Below are 22,778 nucleotides of genomic sequence, written 5' to 3' on the forward strand. Positions count from 1 at the left end.
CATTCACTTCAAATTGCAATAACGTTAAATACAAAGTACTTGTTAAGCCAATTTTATTTTCCAGTTTAAGTCATAGGATCCTTCTAGTATATTTTTACTTTTTTTCCCCCACATAGAAGTATTTTAAAAACCCGTAGTGAATCATGTGGGGGATCTTCAACACCTCAAAGGGTTCAGCTCGGCAATGCCCCTGCCCCTAGATTACAAACCTGTATTTTCTTTATTACAAAAGACTTATTTTATTACAGGTTTGTTAAAGGATACTATATGAAAACCAACTTACTTCTTTTCATCCATTATGTCTCTATATAATCTTTACCATATTGTTTAGTGAAACACAGTATTGTGCTATTAAAACATGTAAAAGGCAAATCTCAGTTCTAAGAAGCAAACATTTATCAAATAAAAAACGGATAACAGACTACATAGTGAAGAGGGATGCTAACAGAAGGGTATATGGTAAAATAGCTACAGAAAAGTACTCAGTGGTACTATCTCTGCAGAGCCTGAGCCACATTCTGGAGACACCGAATAAACTCAAAACTGGGCTTCTTGCATAGCTTCTTCATCAGAAGGTTGTCACCAAATTGTGCTAGAGAGAAATACAGTGAATTGTCCGAAACATTCAAGGAGCAAACCAGAGGAACTGTAACAACTGAAATCCAAAAGCCTTTTTCTTATCACATTGCATTCAACATTTTTCTCCTTTTTCTCTTTCTTTTGGCACAACAAGTTTTTCGGCCTGGTGGTGGTGTCAATTATCTTGCTTTCATTTCACTTGTTAGTTTCCAAAGCCATTTGAAGTACAAAGGAACAGCCAATAAGGTACAGTTCTTGCAAAGTGAATTCTGCATCTGTGTGGAGTCAGCAGACTATGGAAATATTTTAGAATAGTTGGGAGACTTGTGTTACTGAGCAGCAAGAACAGGAAAAGTCAAGTGAAACAAAACTTTAAGCAAGCAAACCACAGAGATTGGCCTCATTAAAGAAAATCCTATTATAAGCCTTACCAACTTAAAGCTAGCAGAAGGTGCTTTCCTGGCCTAACAGCATTACTGCTGTGACCCACAACTAGAAGTCTACCACATGCCAGTGTACTGGCCCCAAACTTTTCTTCACCTTTTCTTCAGAAGGAAGAGGGGCATGTAGTAATACCTGAAATCAGTGCATTTGCAGAAGTATACATGTCTCAAAAAGTAACAGTGTATACTGTAATTTCAACTCTTACTTCTTAGAGTGCGTCATTGTGTTGATAACCATGGATCATTTCTGGCTTTCAAAACTGGTTTCACTTCAGAAAATTGTTTTAATAAAAGATCTGTTTGCAAACTGAACTACGAAACTTTTCTACTCAATTGAAAAAAAAAATGCCATTTTTCATGCAAGATGCATCTGACATTACAATTGAAAAATGCTTGCTATTGCATTGTAGTAACACTGGCTTAAAAAACGCATTTTACATTGTCTGCCTTCCTACATCACACCTACTTTGACAGGGACTTCTAATCAAGGTGAATTTACCTACTGATTTTTCTCATGCGTCACAGTTCCCTGCCAGAAAGTGCTCCTTATGTTTATTTCTAAAAGACAACTGCAAGACACCAGAAAGCAAACAAAAACCCACAGAAAGGGGGGAATCCCAACATTAGAACTCTGTGTTTGTCTGTTTTTATAAACATACATGATTCTTTTCATAAAAATACTCTTGTGTGGCATTGCCCCAAAAAAGCAATTCTCAGACATTTGGTTTGAGACGTGTTTCATCAGAAGACAAAATGAAACACTGGGTATCTTTTAATTTTATAAGGAAGACAGTTTAAGGGCATTAGTCTTTCTTCTTTTAAAAAGGAAAAAACCCCAAAACCACCCAAACTAAAATTCACTGCCATGTTACTACAGCATAGGTCCAGCATCTCTTAAGGGGAAGACAATTTCTGGTGCAAACAGAAATCTTTTCCCAATTTTTATAAGAGTAAAGAAACTTGAGCTGTCCCTTTTAAGGCAATTCTTAGGAAATTTACTCTTATTAATTTAGTGCTCCCCAATCAAAGTAATATATGTAAAATAACTCCTGAATAAACAGTTCAGAAAATCCAGACCGCAGAAAGCATCCAAACAAGTTCTTTTGGTTCTCCAACACAAGAACAGTGGATCTCCATTAAACTATTTCACATCATTTGTTAAAGAGCTAACATCGCATCTCAATAGTCATCCCTCTCCCTCCAATTCTACCAAGGGCAATTACATGCAACTTTTAAAAGCAAGAAGTTAAGTATTACCAAGGAAACTATGATTGTCACAATGCAACAGAATATTAAGGCCAGTGAACAGTAACTGAGTATTTATAAATAACACTAATTTCTATTAAAGCCTGCTTTTCCAAATATAACCAGAACAAAAGCACAACAATTCTGTAGTGTACCAAGTGTATATTTCAATTTACTGTATGCAGTCTAACAACAAATTTGGTCATAATTTACCAGATATACATAAATGATTTAAGTAGTAAAAGAAGATTCAGTTCCAAGATAATAAGTTCATACCTTGAGAAAAAAAAACAAAACAAAAAAAGGAAAATACATTAAGAATGTAGAGCCAGGTCCAGTTTCTAAGCATTAAGTGAGCAGTATTCTAATAAAGCAGATTTAGGTGAATTTCAGATATATATATATTTTTATATATATAGACAGATCTACCAATTGTAAACTATGGTTTTAAAGGGGATAAATGGGATGGAAAAATCTTTATGCTATACTTACATATTCACAAAGCAGAACATTACTTTAACGTTTAAAATACTTTTTCATTCATATCATCTTTGCCCAACTAATTTCTACTTTGGACCCACCAGAATTACACATTACTCATTTCAGTCTAGAACAATGAGAATAAGATGTATTCTTCAGTGTAAAAAAAGGCACCCCACCCTCCCCACCCTCCCCCAAAAAACTAATAATCTGTCAGGTTTACAATGATGTGGAAACTACCAATGAAACAAGTGGATGATAAAAAAAAGCATTTTAATTCCCATATAACTGTAGTTGAAACTTATCTCAGCTTCAATCAGCAAAAACAGTGTCTTAACATTATGTTACTGTTCTACTGATGTAAAGGACAACAGTAAAGCTTGTCTCTTTAAATACATACCAACTTTGATCAGATGGAGCACCGTTAAGATTCTGTCCGTCAAAGCATAGTTCAAAGTTATCCACACAACTAGCATAATTTAGTTACTTGATATAAAATAGGAAAAAATATACTCATTTTAAAGTTAAACACAGCTGAAAAATATGGTGACCCTCAATTGGTTTTTATACAGTACTGTCACACTGGCCTAGCTATGTGTCATGATAAATGCTCTGCATATTTACTCGTTGTGACATAATAGTACATTAGATGTATTGTTCCAATGATTTTCTGAATTCATTTGCCTTACGCTAGACAACACACAGGCGTTTAAGATGAAGATGTAATGCCCACCCTCCCTATGAAAGAGGCCTGAAATCATTGGTACAATATTACAAGCTTAGGAAAAAAAAAAATCCACATGGCTAAAAAAATTCAAGTTTCAATGCCTCCTAGAAAATTTGAAATAAAAGAGTGTAGGGAGCATATCATCCTGAAAAGTAGACAACTCAAAGAGCATTATTTTGCTTTGGACTTTTTGTTTTTCTTTAAAAAAAAATTCCAGCAAATCAAGTCAACAAGTTAAAGGTAACTGGTTTATATTAAACACTAGCAACAACCCATTAAGTACAAAAGAATAAAAAATAGTTTGTGTTCATTTTAATGACAAACAATGGGCACAATAGCCTAGTGTCCAACTCACATCACATAAACTAGCCAAAAACCGGACAAGTAAGAAATTACCAACCAAAAAGTTGTTTAATATGACACTTTCTCCATTCCTTGTATTTTTATTTTGTGGGACTGAGGTATACACCAGGGAAGTCAAAACGTTTGAGAGGAGGGGGGCCTTAGAGGAGGGAGGAAACGTTACTTCAGATGCTTTTTAGCATGACTATCTCTTTTGACTAAGTGGCAGAAGAGTTACCCATGCTCTGATCAGTCTATTTTCATTATTGGCCATGCGGGATCATTTTGGAACTGATGAATCAGTAACAACCTTCTTGAAAACTGAAAACTGTGAAGAAACAGATGCTAAATTAATGCTATTATTGACTCCTCCAGTGCTTATCACCTATACCACCTGCCAGCATAGAACCAAAAGTTTCAAAACCAAATTTCAATACGGTGTTGGCATTATCTGTGATGCATATTTAAACGATTGGCTTTCACCTATCAGAGTAGGGGAGAGGTAAGGTTTGTATGGCAAAGACATGCTTGTGGAAACAAGAGCCACTAGCCCAAATTAGCTTCACTGGTTCACTGACAAAGTACAAGTGGATTTGGGAAAGCTGTCTTCGTATTTCCATACCAAGTTGCAATTTTCTTCACTCATGTTAACAGATACATGAATGTGTAACATAAGTACAGTTACTACTATGTCTGAATAGGACCCAAGTAGCTATATCCTATAAATAATAAAAAATACATTTTTTTTTGATAACTGACTGTAGATGTGAGGACTCTGTATAAGTCAACCAAATGGTTGTATGCTGTACAGTCCTGTGCAAATATCATAAAAAAATTAATAATCCTTTTTTGCTATAAGGCTTTGACCCTACATTTTTCACAGCAACATAACTACCATCCAGCCTGTACCATATTTCGCAAGCCTTCAGTCCAAAAATTCAAATAGTCAATCCATAGTGTCCATCTGCGGCACCCTGAAGTCATATGTTCTGTCAGTCATCTAAGGGCATACAAACTTCCCCGGATTCATCCCATCGAGACTGGTCATTCTGTTCTTCTACATCATCACCAAGCTCCTCATCACCTTCTCCCACTTCATTTTCCTCATATTCTTCATCCCTAGGGAAATCTGTGTCCTGCACCTGGTCTGCTCCCTCTTGCCCTCCAGGTTGAGATTTATCTGCACAGTCTACACAAACTCCGTAACGTCGTGATCCATGTCTTATTCCCACACTGGCTGCTAGCATGAAAATCTTCTTACACACCATACATTTATACTTTTTATCCTTTTTATGCACCTGTGGAAGAGAAATATTAACAGCTGAAAATACACATATCAGGTTGCATTTGCATACAGTACTAGAAAACTATTAATAATAATAATTACTCATACAAAAAATCATTTTTTGAATTCTTCCAAAAGATACCCCAACACTGTTCAGAGAAAGAGAAGTACTACTAGAGATCCATTTTGACTACATGAGCTATTGCTCACAACCAAACTACCTGCTTAGTGTTCAGCAGGTAGCTGAATAGCTGCCTATGCCATAAGCAGGTGAGTGTTCACGGTATGACTACTCACAAGACTCTGAAAGGCAATGAGAATAGCATAAGCACTTGTATTGCACACAGGATCATATCTCATTTAGAAAAATGCCTTTATAATTTTAAGTCCTAGAAACATCAAGAATAAGCAGCAGTTATTAAATTCTGTGTGAATTCAAAGAGCAAGATCCTTCTTCCATGACACCTCCCTCCCAACACAACCGAACCCAACATCATCTTTCCAGGTCCTTTTGGTGAATTTTTTGTTCTGTGTGTAGAGCAAGCAAGCTTGCGTGTAAAATTAGAAGGCTGCTATTGACTAACTTGCTAAACATAAATTTTAATTTGGGAGTATGTTACTTGTACAAGTAACTGAATTCAGCAACCATGTGTAATAGTTATCATCTTGGAATAAACTTGAAGACTTCTTTCTTCTATCTGGTGTCCCCACAACAGATTACAACTATGTGCTTAAATATCTCATCTGAGGTCACATTGAAAAAGTTGCCATTTTAGATAAAACAGAAATTACCACCCAGATGAGGGAAAAAAACAAGGTCAAGATACAAATAGTTGCTTTAGTCCCACTGTATAATCTGTACAGCTGATACTACATGTTTTTTCCTCAGCCTCTAGACTTGTTATGATAATGTTTCACACAAAACAGAATGTTTGAGGTGTTTGTTGATTGGGGGTTGGGGGGAAGGTGTTCTGAACTCCATCAGGGAGAGCACACTTCAGTTAAAGCACAAGGCCGAGCTGAGCTCCCTCTATAGCGATTTTCACCCCGTCTGACTTTATCTCCTTTCCTGGAGGGGAAAAAAATCTTCAGCTACAAGACCTGGTCAGATACTGCAGGACAGAAACCTGAAGTCCCACTCTACTCTTCCTGGTAGACTGACTACCGTCCATTGTTGCTATCTTCTCTGGTGAGCCACAAAGGAAGAAGTGAAGTAGCTGCTGGGACGTGTTACACAGTATCACCACCAATAAGGTGATAATAACCTAACCTCTGCCCAGCCACAGAGCTGCCCCGTATCATCTCCACTTCCAATCACTGCAGTCACCCATGTGCACTACAGAACAAAATGTCCTTCAGACTCAGTAACATCATAGGTATTCCCATCCCTTCAGGCATCTAAGCCTCCGCCAGGTGGTATGGGAGGAGGAAGGCAGGCAGCAGTATAGCAGGGTGAAAAGATGTGTATCTAAGATGAGAGAAGTCCGGCAGAACATAAGATAGATGCTGGTTTTAAAATCTACATAGGAGATATTAACATATGCTTTTCCTACCTGTAAAGCAGTTTAAGGAATACTTAAAATTACTACAGTGGTCTTACAAATATCTTCTAGAATTATATCCTGATATGACTCAGGTTATTAATTACTTTTAATAATATTACTGGCTAACAGAAAGTCCATTTCATGATAGCACAAGCTAGAAAGGAAAGTTAGGAAGACTTACACCAAAAGCTCTTTTCTGCATCCGCATTAAAACTTGGAAACTCACAACCACTTTTTCTACTCACTGAGGAACAAAAAGCCAACTGCAAGGAGCCTATGGAGACTTATGGAACACCTTCATGAGGGAGTAAGGTGGTCCATTGACCCTCAAAGGACTGAGGAAAGCTACCAAAATGGAGAACTGCAATTTACTCCATCCCATGTACTAACCCATTTTTAATATCTGCAAAACATGTTGCAAAATGAGTTTTCTAAAATTACAGCTTGGAGAAATGTTATTACCTTCTCACCACCAATATGATCTTGCTTTTATTACTCCCCTAAAACACACCTTGGATTTTATACAGTAAATATTATAATGAAGTATTAATTTCCTTACAGACTAGATACAAAAGTACCTGCAAAATACCCAGGACAGATAATACTTTCTCTGGATCCTCAGATAAACAGTACTCAAGTCAAATCCTGAGTTATGCAACATGCACAGGACAGGGTAAGCTCAACTGCTGATTATGGTATTGGTAGAATGCAAGTCAGAAGGACGTTTACTTTTTGCATCTCAGATATTCTTCATTCTTTCCTAAATCTTAAAGCAGATGCTATACCATAGCTTTGTCTAGTTGTGAAATAAGTATTTCAGAACTACCCCAAGATATTGTGCAATTGCTGATTAACAGAGCGTCCTCACAGAAAATGGTGATGCAGCATTATAGAACAATATGTGCTGTTCTACTGCAGTAACACTAAGCCAAAATTCCCCTTCGTTATCTACAGAATACTTACATATACTGCATCTCTTTATCACATCACTTTCAAAATCATCTTGAAATTATCAGAATTCCAGAGACTGTCTTAATTGATACTGCATTTTCCATTATGAATATAAGAGGTATAGTTACCACAAAGATGTTTATCTTCATCCATTTTAGATTAAGATAAAACAATTTACATTATGGCAAATCAGAGAACAGTGTTTCTCCCAACTACCAAAACATCTGAAAAAACTGTAAGAACCCACTCGTACATGTGCGTACATACACACACTTGAGGTTACCTACCAAGGAATGTCTCTTTACATGCTCTCTTCGAGTAAACAGCTTCCCACAGATGTCACAACTGAAAGATCTCACGCCTGTGTGAATGAGCAAGTGTCTCTTTAGTGTTCTTCTGTATTTGGCTACATAATTACAGTGTGGACACTTCAACTTGTTCATGATTAAAGCAGAGGAATCGCCTACAAGAAAATAAGCCATCAGGAGAAAAGATGATGAAACACAAAAAAACTATTTCAATATGTTCTGCCTGGTGCACAAAAATAAACAGGTGCCAAAACAATAAAGCACCCACATGACTTTTCATCAGCCAGATCAGGACAATGCCTGCCTGCAGAAACCACAAATACTGGTAGGTTCTGCATGTATGATCTTGCTAGAAAAATACCTACTTGTAACCAAGGAGTTTTTACTACAGAAGCACAGATCAATTCTTTGAAAAGAAGTCTTATTTAATGAATCAGAGTAAGTTAGCAGTATTCCATTTTCTAGAGGTCACCTATACCTGGAAACACTTTATTCTGGATTAGGAACCCTCAAGCTCTGCAGCATTTAGACAGTTACAATCTTCTCTCCCAATATTCTATTTAGAATTATGTGCAGGAACTGCCTGCCAAGATCTGACTCTACAAATAAATAAAAAAGAAAGCATAACTAAGCAAGAACAAATATTGACAAAAGGAGTAGGACAGTAAGAGGTAGCATAATTCTGAAATAGCTAAAAAGGGAAGTTATTGGTTCAGATCTTAGCTATTCTCTACCCAGTCTATTCTGGTCTAAGAGTAGAAAAAATAAAGAGAACAGAAAAAACTTCTGAAAGTAGCAATATCCTACTTCTTCCTTGTGATGGAAGAGAGCTATTTACATATCCTTGGACCAAGGATAACATAGCTTGCTCAAAGGATACGTGCAAAACAGGTTTACTACAGCTGCCTATTACTGCGTGAAATAGGAAAGCACAGGATGCTGTAACAGCTATGAGGAAGGCCACACAGGAATACAAGGATTGTTTTGAGAACAGGTTACTGACTCAACTTACTACAGGTGAGATAATTTATGAACATGATCATAATCATCTAGAAGCATCCCAGAAGCACTGGCTAAGACTACATGATCACATGCATAAGAGTTTCTAATGTTCATGCTGGCAGGAAGAAAGCAAAAGTAATTGTGTGTTATGTGCATGGACCTGCACACCTGTATCTAAGATGCCTCCTCCCAGCTTCGAAATCCATCGTAACATGGAAGTTCAATTTTGCTAATACTCAAAAGTTTGCTTTGATGTATCGGAGCACTCATGCAAGTTGCATGTCAACATAATGTCACATAATAGCTTACATGAAGAAAAATAAGTTCAAAAAAAGGTTTTAAATTGCAGTCTTATACACATCAACGGGGGTATGACGGACAGGCAGACATCAGGGCTGTAAGATATATGGGAATTTAATGGTTTAAGAACAGGCAGACCTCCTGAGACCCAAGTTCTAATCCCTTGCCTGCTAGTGAATTTCACCTTCTGATGACCCAATTTCTTCCACTGTAAAAACCAAAATATTTCAAGTAAACCATAAACCACATCCCAGTAATAGCTCAAAGTTACAGAGAAGAGGTAGGTATTACTATTACCCAGTCCTTAAGATCCTCTTTTTACTGAAGACTTTATGTATTTTAAGGATCTGGCATTAATTATTTTAGATGTGGTGGGATTTTTGATATGTTTTCAGACAGAAAAATAATTACACATAATTGCTTGCTTGAACTATCAAGAAAGGCACATAAGCTGCTAAAGGGTAGGTTATATAACACAGGTTTGACTGAAGAGGGCTTTAGTTATGGCTGCACTGAATTAAAAAACTTTATTGCAATGAAGTTTTTATTTTTAATAACAAGTAGTATGCTCTGAGATCTACTTTTAAAATTGTATTTAACTTCGTATCTTCATCATCCAAGTGTTCAATTTCAAAGCCCATTTATCTGTAGCTAGCTTACTAAGGGGATGGGGGTGGGGGCGAGCTATCAGATCATTAAAGGCCTCTGGTATCTTCATATTCAGGCACAATACAAGAGCTGATATAAACCATGTTCTGTTTTTACTTTTCCATACATCTGAATTCCTTTTTCTCCCTCCAAGAAGGTACTCCCATTCACATTATCCAGAAAGGCAAATGATATGGAAGAAGATTATATAAACACTTAATCTTATACATCTCTAAACAAATTAATCTAATATTACCAGCAGTGACACAGAAGATAGAGTACCCTTATCAGAGGCAAAAAACAATGTCCTCTCCATCAGATATACTTGCCATTTTCCCAAGCTTCTTTTGGCCAAGATTCTGGCAGCAGTCCGTACTTGAAGTCACTTGAAGTACCCGGCAGCAGTCCATACTTGAAGTCACTTGAAGTACCCGGCAGCAGTCCATACTTGAAGTCACTTGAAGTACCCGGCAGCAGTCCATACTTGAAGTCACTTGAAGTACCTATTACAGACACAGTCTTTCTTTAGCTTCCCGGGTTCTAACCAATCATGTTGTTTAGCAAAATATATATCCTTTTTAAACTGTGACAAAAAGGTTTCACACCTTAAAATAGTAATTATAATCTTTTTTCACAAAATCTCCAATACTGAAATGAAGAAATAACTGCATTCCTAATTTCAATGAAATTAGACCTTTGAACTACTCTCCATGGTACCATTTTTTCTCCCCATCCTGAGAAAAATTCAAAGCCTTTTTCAGACTACAGGAACTTTTATGGTAAGGGTATTTATTCCCTCACTATCATCATGACAGGGCTAAAAAGTTTTCTACCAGATTCTTTTTAAAACTGCTTTGTGCAGTGACTTCATCTGGTCTACCACAGGCAGTCCAGTTCGTACAAAAGTAAACATTTTCTACCGGAGGTGTGATTTTCTTCATTGCCTTAAAATATCTCAGTGGTATATAAAGTACTTTAAATACCTTTATTTATATAAAGTATCCTACAGCTATGTCTAAATCCTTTTTTGAATAATCATCTCCATTACTCTATAACCACATCAATTCAAGAGACCATAATTACTTGGAATATACTAGCTTAAAAGACTAGTTTCCATATTTACATTTGGTCTTTAGACAAACTCTTCATGCAGTTTGCGTGATCTTTGTAGCTCTTTTTCCTTTTTAAAGGAACAAAATCATTCGTAAGTGAACAGTGCCTTAAAAAGAAAAAGATCCTTGCTTGTTTAATTCTATAGTTTTGTAACAAGTAAGAATTGCATGAGTGAATATGGAATCACTATTACACAACACAGAGAACTCTAGTACACAAGAACGCTGCACTAGGCATTTGACAAAATCATATTTGTGGGGCAAAGACTCTTCTGGCAAGAGTGCAAATCAATCTTCTCCCCAATCCCCAAGACAGGAGTTTGCTGGAAAACATGAACTCATAAATCCAATACTTACCTCAGGGCACACAGTTGTTAAATAAACAAACTGCAGTGGAAACTGGCAGATTTCCTTTTATTTGTCTGGATGGTGCTCAGGTCCCTACACTGGATTCCCAGTGTCACTGTTATGAAGTCTTGAGAAGGGCTTCATAGCAAGTAGATACATTTTTACTTTCAAGCCTGACACTGTACATTTTAATAGTCCAAAGACTTTTTTCTTTATCCCTATATTGCTCATTCTAAGGATTGTTCTGGGAAGGGAAATTCTCTTAGTGTAAACTAAAATTTCATGCAGCTAGTGGTAAGCTGCATACTGAAACACTCACAACTTACATTTTTACTGGAAAAAAGTACAGATTACAAATCTTCACAGCATTAGACATATACAGTAGTTTCATTTACTGCTCAGGCAGTGTTACAGTTGGCAGCAGTGTTTTCTTCTGCAACATAAGGCAACAGTTCAAAAGGAAATCCATTAACAAATAGGAAGCTTATAATTCTACCCTATCTGTTAGACAATGGAAAATGATAAGCAAAGCTGGATCACAACTGCAAACTAGGTATTCCACTGGAGCTTTTAAAAAGCAGAGCTTGAGCAGACAAAGGAAGAGAAATCCACCTAGCTATTTTGGTAGAGAAAGATAAGAAGAGGGAAGGGAAGGTAATAAATCTCCCTCTCCTTTAAGAAACAAAATAGTGAGGAAAATTTTTTTTTTTTTTAAATTACTGACTCTAATAGCTGTTGCTATATCCAAAAGAGGCAAGAACTCCTTAAACTAATTCAGAGCTATGGACTCCAGCAATGGCATCTCATAACAGCTCAAGGAATAGAACACAGATACCCTATAGACATGCCAACTACACATTCCTTTGAGGTGAGCAGTAAAACTTCCTTCTGTAATACACAAGAAAGTATTAGTGAGGAAGCAGTTCTGGGCAAGAGCAAAGATGACTCGACCCCCAGGCTAAAAGCCTCCAAATTAAAGCAGGCTTCAGGATCTAGCAGAGAAAAAAAAAAACCAGCTTTCATAATCTGTTTAAAATACTAGACCTTTTATTTATAGGTGTTTCCCCTCTAATAGAACTGTCTTGTCTCTAGTGGACCAGTGGAAGATCAGTGATCAAAATATTTTAACCACCTTCCCCCCCCCTTATGGGAGGAATATCTGTAAGATCAACAGACCAAGCCTTTACTGCTCAGAGATGTAATGTATATGCTGTGTATAGGCAATATTGCATAGCTTCCTTCAAAAAAAGCGTATGTCAAAGACTGACTGTAAGTGTGAGTTGTACCAAGATGAGCACATTTATAACACTATCACTTTGACAGTTTGCCTGGATCTAAGAGAAAACAAATTGAATTTCATTAGGAAAGATTTATGCTCACAGCTGGTATTGAAGTTTGAGGGAAGTTAGGAGCTCAAATCCCTGCACAGATCTAGATCTTAGCATAAGACTCGGCATAGAGCCAACTAGAATTAAGAGCTGTAGTCCAGTGTAGATAACAGCTACTAAATCTTTCTACCTCCAATTTGAAGAGAAGACCTGCTACAACATGAAAGAACACCGGCACAGATACCACAAGAGATAAGACGTTGCTACATACACTTCAGTCTCTGCACAGTACAGGACTAAGTAGATCTTAATTAAACATAATGCTTATTCTTAGAATAATTTGTCGACCTAGGAAACCTGCTTTCTAAATTAAGCACACATACAACGTGTTCAAAACAACAAAACCAGGCATTTTTAATAATGGCTCATCCATACAGGAAAGACATGAATTACATATAGACTGGGAACTGGAATTGCAATACCTAGCCTCTCCTAGTTTCCCCAGGTGGACATATACCCTACAGTCATATAAGCTTCTGACTGTAGCTGAGCCATATATAAGATGTTACGGACCCCTGTGGCTCGTAACATCTCCTCCCATTCCTCTTCCCACCCAGGCTACTGCCCCTGACACCCACTTCCAAAACTGCAGATATAATCATCATCTAACCTGTTCCTGTCAACTTAAGCCCAGATGATAGGAGACTGAAAGCAACTACACATGCAGTTGTACTGGTCGACTGGGGGCGGGGTGCAAAGGGGCAAATATAGACAGCAGTAAGAAAGATTTTTTTTTTTTTTTTTTAAAAAAAGAGGGTAGTTACAGACCATTATTGTTTCTATCTCCACACCAGGTCATCTGACCACAACTTTTCTCTGATTTAAAGATACCTTTTTATAGTTTAGTTGATTACTAAAAGAGATGTAAGTTAATAATTCAAATGTCAATTTGCCTCCAGCATCTACCCTTTCTTCTACCCTGCATGGAGAAGAGGTTTCTATCAGTAACCTGATCTTAAAAAAAACAAACAAAACAACCCCTAAAACCCCACACAATAAATAAAACTGAATACAAATGAGCTGATTAACTATCAGCACTAAAATTCTCAAGATGTCAATTTGAGAAGAGATAAAGACAGTACAAAATACGATGAAGTGGTTGTGTAGGCTTTTACACAACTAACAAAAACTTTATGGAAGGATTTTATGTTCTACTGTATGTGCTGTCAGGAAAAAGGATAACCAGAAGTTAGACACACTGATTTTCAGTTTTGAAGGCAAGAGGTAGGGGAGGAGAAAGACAGAACGCATCCGAGCAGAAACATCCTTAGTTTGACAAGTTTTGCTCTTTTTCTGTAACCAGAAATACGCTGTTTTTTTGGGGAAGAAAAGGAGACATTACTGAGTAGGGGATGATCAAAAAGATTAATGAGAAGATCAACAATAGAAGCCATTGAACAGGTCATTATAGAAAGGGATACGGACAATAGGGTGTGCTGAGGGAGAAGATACAAAACTTCGCATTAGATACAGTTATCTTTAATTAACTTAACTTCTGTTTTCTTTACATATATTAGCACTAAAAACAGTGCCAAAAGAAGATGAAAAGGATACTACTATTTTTCCACCAGGTTTTCTGACACTGACTGCTCATTTAGATCAATTAAAAAAGACAGAAAGTAGACAGGATAAGCAATTAGGCCATAGTTTTCAAGGATTGTAAAGAGAGCAGTGGTAATCTACTGATACAATCTGGATTGCTATTAGAGAGCTGTATTTGTTACTTATGTTAGGTAACACGACAGAAAAAACAGCACTGCCAAGACTGACGTACTGGGAAGGTGGGGGAAAGAAAGTATGTTGTACACCATTTGTTCCCAGGGTATTACTCACATCTTTAACCTTGCTTCTGAAAAGGGGTCAAAGCATATTACTTCTCAGCTGCCTCTTGCAACGGAGGGCTCAGACAAATTTAAGACACTTTGCCAATGCAATCTTACTCATAAGTCTATGTACTGCTCCCAATTGCTCTTAATTTTTACTATGTCTCATTCATAAAAAAATTATTTATTGCCTTGACTACGGAGGCAGATCTATCACCAACTAACCCTGCCAGATGACCATCAATTGATGTCAAATATATCATCCACTTGCTTTTTCAACTTGCTTATCATACATTCCCTGAGAAACTCCTCCCTGAGAAAGGGGTGCCATTCACGTTAGAAAGCTATTCTGCTGATCTCTCAGCTACTATCTTGTGTTTCATTGATGTAAGAGCTTTCCCTCATCCAGATCATTTACTTCTGGGGGAGTTATTGTTCTCAGGGACTATCACAGACTCAAACAAAAACTTCGGTTTGAAGGCACCTTGCCAAGTTTTAAATATCTACAAGGATAGGAGGTTCCATAAATCCTCTAAGCAATCTGTTCCAACACAACAGCTCTCCTCATGGTCAACAGGTTTTTTTCATATACAACTGAAATTTCCTTAGCTGCAACTTGTGACAACTGACTCTTGCCCTTTCACTGTGCACCTCTGAAAAGCATCAGGGTTCATTTTCTCTATGACCCCCTTAAGGTGGTAGAACATGACAGACAGATCCCTCAGCTTTCTCCATACTAAATAAATTCAGCTCCCCAGCCTCTCCTTGAACAACATGTTCCCTATCCCCCTAACCACCTTAGCGCCCCTGCACTGGACTCCCTTCTAGTTTGCCAGCATCTTTCTTGTACTGGGCTGCCCCTGAACTGGGCACAGGATTTCAAATGTGGTCTTGCCGGTCCTGAGTACAGGGGTATTATTATCACTTCCCTCAGCCTGCTGGCTATGTTCTTGCTAATAACCACCACTGTGAGCCTAGCCTTCATTGCTCCTAGGATGCACTACCAACTTATGTTTAGCTTGCTGTCCACAAGGACCCCTTTTCCACAGAGTTATATATACAGCCACTCAGCGCTCAGCTTGTACGGATGCACAGGGTTGTTACTTCCAGATGCAGGACTTAACATTTGTCTTTGCACAGCATCTTGGGGGTTCCTGTGGCCAATTCCTACGGATTGTTGAGGTCCATCTGAACAACAGCCCAGCCTTGCCCTCTAGCCTATCAACCATTCCCACCAATTTGATGTCATCTGCAAACTTGCTGAGAGTGTCTTCTGTCCTACTATCCTGATCACTGATGAAGATGTTAATCAGTATGAGACTCAGTAAGCTATTTTCAGGAAAATAGCCCTTCTTGACTTCACTGTCAAGAAAATACCTTCATCCATAAACTTCTGGACTATGCTGTGAGCTCAAGGGCCAGATCACAACCACTGCAAACAAGTCAATTTAAGGTTGTACCTCAAGAGCTTTCTCAAGTAAAGTATTCAAGAGGTAACTCAAAAGACTTTCTAATATAAGCATTTCACATCCCCTTTTTGCCAAGTCTTGTATTTAAAGTGTTAGTATAAGTAGGACTTTCAAGGAGATGTAAACCTGAAAGGCTGCATGAAACTCCTAGAGACTGACTGGCATTTAGGATTAAGATTCTTCAATACAGTAAAACACACCAACCATTCTAGATACTCTGGTAACCAAACAAAATGTCTCGGCAATATGTTCAGCTCCTATTTTCTTGCTAACTCTTTGAAAAAGTGATTGTAGAACAAATCCAAGGAAGTAAGTTTGACTTGTCCTCAAAGCTGCCAGTTTCTCCCTAATGAAGGGATAAAAAAGCATCCAATAAAATAAGGAAAATTAAGTTTATTCCCATCTTAGCCCTAAAACAAGGGTTCTCTACACAGTAAAGCCATTAGTTTCTTTCTGCATCAGCATTAGAGAACTACTATTGCTACTATTTTATCAGCTACACATTGTAGCTTGTAAACATATTTTCTTAAAGGAAGAATTAAATGTCAGCTTGAGGGACAGGAAATAGAAATATCACTATGCATCATGATCAAAAGACCACTGATGTCACTGTAGTTGAGACAAATACACCAAAAACTGATATGGGTCTTCATTTGTATTTATTCTTATGTAAAGACATAAGCATAGATATGATTGCTGTGTAGACTGTTTCGGTCCAAACAACTTTTATGCTAAAGCAGTTGAAAGGAAATGCTAAGGAGATCTTCACTTCACATTAGCTTCTCTAATTGCAGGCAGTCTTAGAAGCAGTAGCGTAATTGACCAAAACCCTTGCGCTGAGCTGGCATCTCAGCATCATTCATTCCAGACTCACTTTGCCAAAGCCTAACTTTGTCCAGGAATACCAAGGATTTTGTCTTTACACTGGGCTTTGAAGAAAAGGTAAAAGACAGAGGCATAAATCTGTAAAAATACCAAAACAAAAGAAAAAAACCAACCCTTCCAACAACAAGAAAAGCCTCAGATACTTCCTTGGGAGCTCTGCATAATAAGATCTGGGAGTACGTGACAACTAAGCTTGCCAGACTGGTGTCATGGTCTCCTGACAAAGTAACATGCAACATTACACCCTAAAGAAAAGGTATCAAGTCAAGTCACAAGCAAGCAAATGTGTAAAAGATTGGAACTTTTACGCAGCTCATACTTTTCATACACACGACCTGACCATGAAAGACAACTGTTGCTTAACAAAGGGGGTTTTTTCCAGCTTTAAAGACAATGTTTTTAAAAATGTCCCCTCAACACCCACACCCCCCAAGCCCTGGGAATACCAGAAGCGATTAAAGTTCTGCAATTGTGGCTACATTTTTAACAGTAAAAATGGCAACTCTGATCTTGCTAACTCCCCTCTCCATTGTTCCCAGTATGAAGCTTATAAGTAACGAAGCTGCACCAATGAAGGCTAGTGGTTAAAGTGAAATTGCCTGCTAAAGCTGCACTCCTACCAATGCATGTGTACTGCAAGTACTACAATGAGCTTTAGGGTAAATGCATAGTATAAGCTTGCTATAATATAGTATTACGCATTTAGTATAAACTTTCTACACTACGAATACATTTCTGGTTAGATATATTTACTGATGCCTGCCTCTGGTACAGAGGCTGCCAGAAACTGGCACAAGTGAGAAATGCTGCCTGCCTCTCTCCTCCACCCCAAAAAATGACTCCAAGTTTGTATACAATAATTCCAGAATGTCCACAGAGAATAAAAGGTTGGGCAGCAAGCAAAACAACTCAGCAAGGACAGAGAACCTGAAGGAACAGTCTTTTAGACAAACTACATGCCACTTAAAACCTATCCTACTCAGCTACCTACACTGAGGATGATCTATCCCTCAAATTTAAAAAAACCCAAACAAACAAACAAAAACCCCAAACCACACAGCACATGAAGACTTGTAAGCCCAGAGTAACTGAACAGCAACTGATCAATTTATACTTCCATAAACTCCTACATGACAAAGTCACCCCAGCATAAGAGTGCTCTCATGTGGAGTTATGGTGGTGTAACTGAATTGAATAGGCCTACCAATGCAGAAAACCTACAGGTTAAGTAAGAAACCTAATGTTGTTCTTCTGTACCATATGTCAGTGAAGGCATAAAGGATATTTTTCAAAGTCCTTAGCTTCATAAATATCATATGGGAATGAACAGGCATGTGAAGACAAGCATACGGGAGATAAGGGGGCTGTGGATAAAAACAAGACTTTCTAGAGTAATTACTATCTGGAAATAAAGCTTTTTAAAGGAAGTTTTATTCTGATCTTCATGATAGTTTAAAAAAGCTCCACAATACTCTGAAAATCAACTACAATCCAAAAGGATCTCAAATATCCAGAGTAAAAACACTGTCACTGCTCAGCATGTGATAAAATTAATTCAATTTGACTTACTGAGCTACATATTTGAGATGCAGAAGGGAAGCTAGCTGAAGAAGTAGCACAGCTAACTTCTGTGGCTGGAGTTATGCCCCCCAAATGAATTAAGAAAATACACAGCCTCTGGTTTTCTTTATTTATGGAGTTGCTGCCATCATCATCACTTTCATAAATGAGGTAGCAGAAAGATCAAATCAGCACTTCAGATTGATAATTTTTCAAAAGTGAATTTATTGCCTGCACTTCAATTGTACTGAGACAAAAAAAAATGTTTTTCAGGCCAAAAAGGTCTGTAGACACCACATAACCATCTTTCCCAACCCATCTACCTTCCTTGATGGGTTTTTTTTTATTTTGGTAAAAAAAACCCTCCACAACAGTAATATGCAGAACATTGCTCAAAGCTGCAAGGTCAGTGGTTGACCATACCACAAGAATGTAGGTATCTACTTGTCTTTGGGATCAACTCCAGGAGATGTATATGTAATGAACGGGGAAGAGGCTGACCTTTGGATGTTGTACTCACTTTAGATGACTTCTAAAAACCTATGGGGCCTTCAATACCAGGTTACATAGGGTATGGGGCAAATAAAGAGGTTAAAGGTCCATTAAGCAATTCACAGAATCACAGAATGATAGGGGTTGGAAGTAACCTCTGGAGATCATCTAGTCCAACTCCACCGCCAGAGCAGGTTCACCTAGAGCAGGTTGCACAGAAACGCATCTAGGCAAGTTTAGAATATCTCCAGAGAAGGAGATTCTACAACCTCTCCGGGCAGCCTGTTTCAGTGCTGTGACACCCTCAAAGTAAAGAAGTTCCCCCTCATCTTTAGACAGAACCTTCATGGTATCAGCTGGAGATCTGTGGAAGACCTGAGAGTCATAGTACCAGGGAAGAGTAGGAAAAAAGCTTAATTTTCTTATACTACTTTTTTTAATTTGTAACTCAGACAGACAAGTGGGGTTTATCCCTGTAAGAAATATATAAATGTCCAGATAAGTCCATCAATCTTGATTTCTTCAAATACCAAGTTACCTTTCTTTATTCTAGAGTCCTGATCAAGTTGTGTTACGCTGCTCCCTCACGTCACGAGGAAAACTGTGACCAGCACCACATTTTTTGTAAGCAGGCTTAGCTGCTGCTTGTATCCTTGTGTAAAGTAGCTGCTTCTACAGCAAGCTGAATTAAATTCCTCAAGAACCCCCTACAAAATCATTCAGGAACCCTCTTGTTCCACAAAAGGGCTGTTTTCATCCCGCCCTTGTTATTCTTTCCCTCACCCCCACCCCCACCACAATACATGACACAGCATTATCTAGCCTGAAAATCACAGAAACACAGAATCACTAAGGTTGGAAAAGATCTGTAAGATCATCAAGTCCAACCATCAACCAACACCACCATGCCCATTAAACCATGTCCCCCAATGCCACGTCCACATGTTCCTTGAATACCTCCAGGGAGGGTGACTCCACCACCTCCCTGGGCAGCTTATTCCAGTGTCTCACCACTCTCTCAGTACAGAAATTTTTCCTAATATCCAGTCTAAACCTCCCCTGGCACAACTTGAGACCATTTCCTCTTGTCCTGTCACTAGTCCCTTGGGAGAAGAGACCAACACCCACCTCTCTGCAACCCCCTTTCAGGTAATTGTAGAGAGAGATAAGGTCTCCCCTCAGCCTCCTCTTCTCCAGACTGAACAACCCCAGTTCCCTCAGCCGCTCCTCATAAGACTTGTGCTCCAGACCCCTCACCAGCTTCGTCGCCCTTCTCTGGACACGCTCTGGACAGTGAGGGGCCCAAAACTGAACACAGTATTCGAGGTGCGGCCTCACCAGGGCCGAGTACAGGGGCACGATCACCTCCCTACTCCTGCTGGCCACACTATTTCTGATACAGGCCAGGATGCTGTTGGCCTTCTTGGCCACCTGGGCACACTGCTGGCTCATCTTCAGCCAGCTGTCAATCAACACCCCCAGGTGTAACAAGTGGTAACAAATAATCCAGTGGTAGCTTCATAAAGCTATTCGGATATTACATACAAGTCTCCTTAAGAATCAACACAGTCAGCTCTGGAAAGCAGAAGCAATACTTCACAGCTGTGTTCTGAAGCCTGAGGATAGGATGCTTGTACTCCAAAAAACAGGCCCAAATGGAAAACAAATTCAAGAAGTGATAAAAACTTATTAAAAACTATGACATTAAGAATATGATGAATTAGAATCACTGAGCTTTTATGAACTGGAAACTGACTAAGAGATGCTGACTGATTGCACTGTTATTTTCACCATGGTAAATGGTTAATTGTAGGATGCACCACGGCTGTAAAGACATTTTTTAGCTGATTATCAACTAGGAAGGAGAATAGTAAGTTAGGTGGTAACATTCAGTGTGAAGAAACACAGCTATTTAATTAAAATAGCTAAAACTGGAGAAGGCTTGAAAGCTTCACTAAGAGTAGGTAAATGAAGTAAGAGTACATGCAATTTAAAATCCATCTCAACTTCATAGAGTTTTTTGAAGCTCACCAAATTGCTACTTTTACAGGGAAGGTGTTAAATATAAACTCACTGGCAATGCAAGGTGAGAGGAAGGAGAAGCTGACATATCCTTATGGATGCCTGTAGGAAAACTCACATTCGGCAAGGAGCAGTTTAACATGTTCGCTTTCCTAGGGCAAGAGGGGTAGCAGATAATCAACAAGAAAAGCTTTCTGAACTATGTAATACTTACCTAGTAGTACCCAACTGGAAAGTCCATTTACTATATAATTCAAGGTAGTGGCTTTGGGATAAATTTTTGCAACGAGAGGAGTGTTCTTACACAGGCTTCCCTTCCACCTTATCTATGGTGTTTCATTCCCCTCACAAAAACACCAGACAACCCAAAACCATAATCAAGGACACAGCAACTCACTTTGCATGTAACGGGACATCTCATAACCACAGCTGGTGTTGGTTATACCCATCAGAACATGACAAAGTGTAATAGTAGAAGCTCATTCTTTCCCTTTTAGCCACCGAAGGAACAGCACACTCCCTAGCTTTCATCATAAGAACTTACTATACTTTCTCACAGCATAGTCTTATATCTATTCCAGAAGACATTTTCTTATGCATCTTTAACTCCCAGTGCCTACTATTTTTGGTAGTTTTTCATCTCCACAAGAAAATTAATCCACAACTAAAAAGTTACCGTATAACCTGCAGGTTACTCTACAACTCATTCTTGTCATTCTTCCAATTCGCCACTCCTCCCTCTTCCTCCTCCCTCTTGCGCCTTTTCTTGAGCATAGAGGGAACAACTGAAAGAACAGTGTTTAAGAGTGGAATCTACCTGCAGAGGGAAGAAAAAGCTAGCCAGAAGTAGAGGAGAAAGAACACTGAATGCTGAAGCACAGACTATGGGTGAAAGTAAACTATACCAAGCCCTACTTCCAGTATCTCTTCTTGTTTCAAACAATGTGCATGCACGTAAGAACTTCATAAAAGTAAAGGTCTTTTTATAAAAATATTAGATATGGCTTCCAAAATAATTCTAACACTGACAGAAAATGTCATTATTTAGTCGGGAACACTTATGTTGTGCTCTGAAAGTACCAAGGAGATTGTTACTTGATACTATTTTATAGTTCAATAAAATAAACTCCCCCCTGCAATCACAGAACTTTCAATGGTTTTGGACAGACACAACAGAACAAATTCAGTGTGCCCCTAGCCTCCAATACAGCTCTCTTCATCAAGATGTTGCATGGATCTATTTTGTAATTTAATTCTTTAGCACAACAAGTTACTGGAAATCTTGCTGCTTCTGTCCAAAAAAACTGAACACGGACTAAACTTGTTCAATCATTACTGCACTGCCCATATCCTCCATTATTTCTTCAACAAAGCTCCACAGCACATACCCAAATTCTGCAGAATGCAAACAGGTATTTATTTCTGTTGCTGGGGATGTCATTTAGTAGACATATTCTCTGTGGTATTTCCAACAGTAAAAGAGGTTGAATATCTACCCCATATAAACCAGAAAGAGCAATCACATGCTACATTGTGCCAGAAATTTGATGTTTGTGCAACTGACATACAGGTCCTCAAGCTCCTGCTCCAGACCCTCTTCTGCCCTTTTTCATGCCAGTGCAAGTAAGTACATATTATTAGCAAGCAGCGCAGCCCAGCACAGGTGGATTTGTTGTGCGGGTGCTGAGGAGTCAACACCCCAATATACACATCTAAAGGTGCTTTACTTAAGGCTAGATCTAACCTGGTGCTGTGGACCCTAGCCTGTTAGCAGTTGGCACGCAATACGCTTGGCTTCTGAAACACAGCTTCTATTTTCATTTCT

General features: G+C 38.4%; 1 protein-coding gene across 1 annotated transcript in view; it reads right to left on the reverse strand.

Moving 5' to 3' along the window:
* Positions 1 to 3,118: 3,118 nt before the first annotated feature.
* ZBTB10 (zinc finger and BTB domain containing 10) overlaps positions 3,119 to 22,778 on the reverse strand; it is a 30,508-nt gene continuing 10,848 nt past the window's right edge. Inside the window, exons 3-5 of the mRNA XM_059815339.1 lie at positions 10,184 to 10,357; positions 7,884 to 8,059; positions 3,119 to 5,114 (exon numbers count right to left, since the gene is read on the reverse strand). Of these exons, the coding sequence (XP_059671322.1) occupies positions 4,809 to 5,114; positions 7,884 to 8,059; positions 10,184 to 10,357 (656 nt within the window). The 3' untranslated portion in view covers positions 3,119 to 4,808. The remainder of the gene's footprint in view (positions 5,115 to 7,883; positions 8,060 to 10,183; positions 10,358 to 22,778) is intronic.

The sequence above is a fragment of the Gavia stellata genome, chromosome 3, assembly GCF_030936135.1.
Source record: "Gavia stellata isolate bGavSte3 chromosome 3, bGavSte3.hap2, whole genome shotgun sequence".
NCBI classification, from domain to species: Eukaryota; Metazoa; Chordata; class Aves; order Gaviiformes; family Gaviidae; genus Gavia; species Gavia stellata.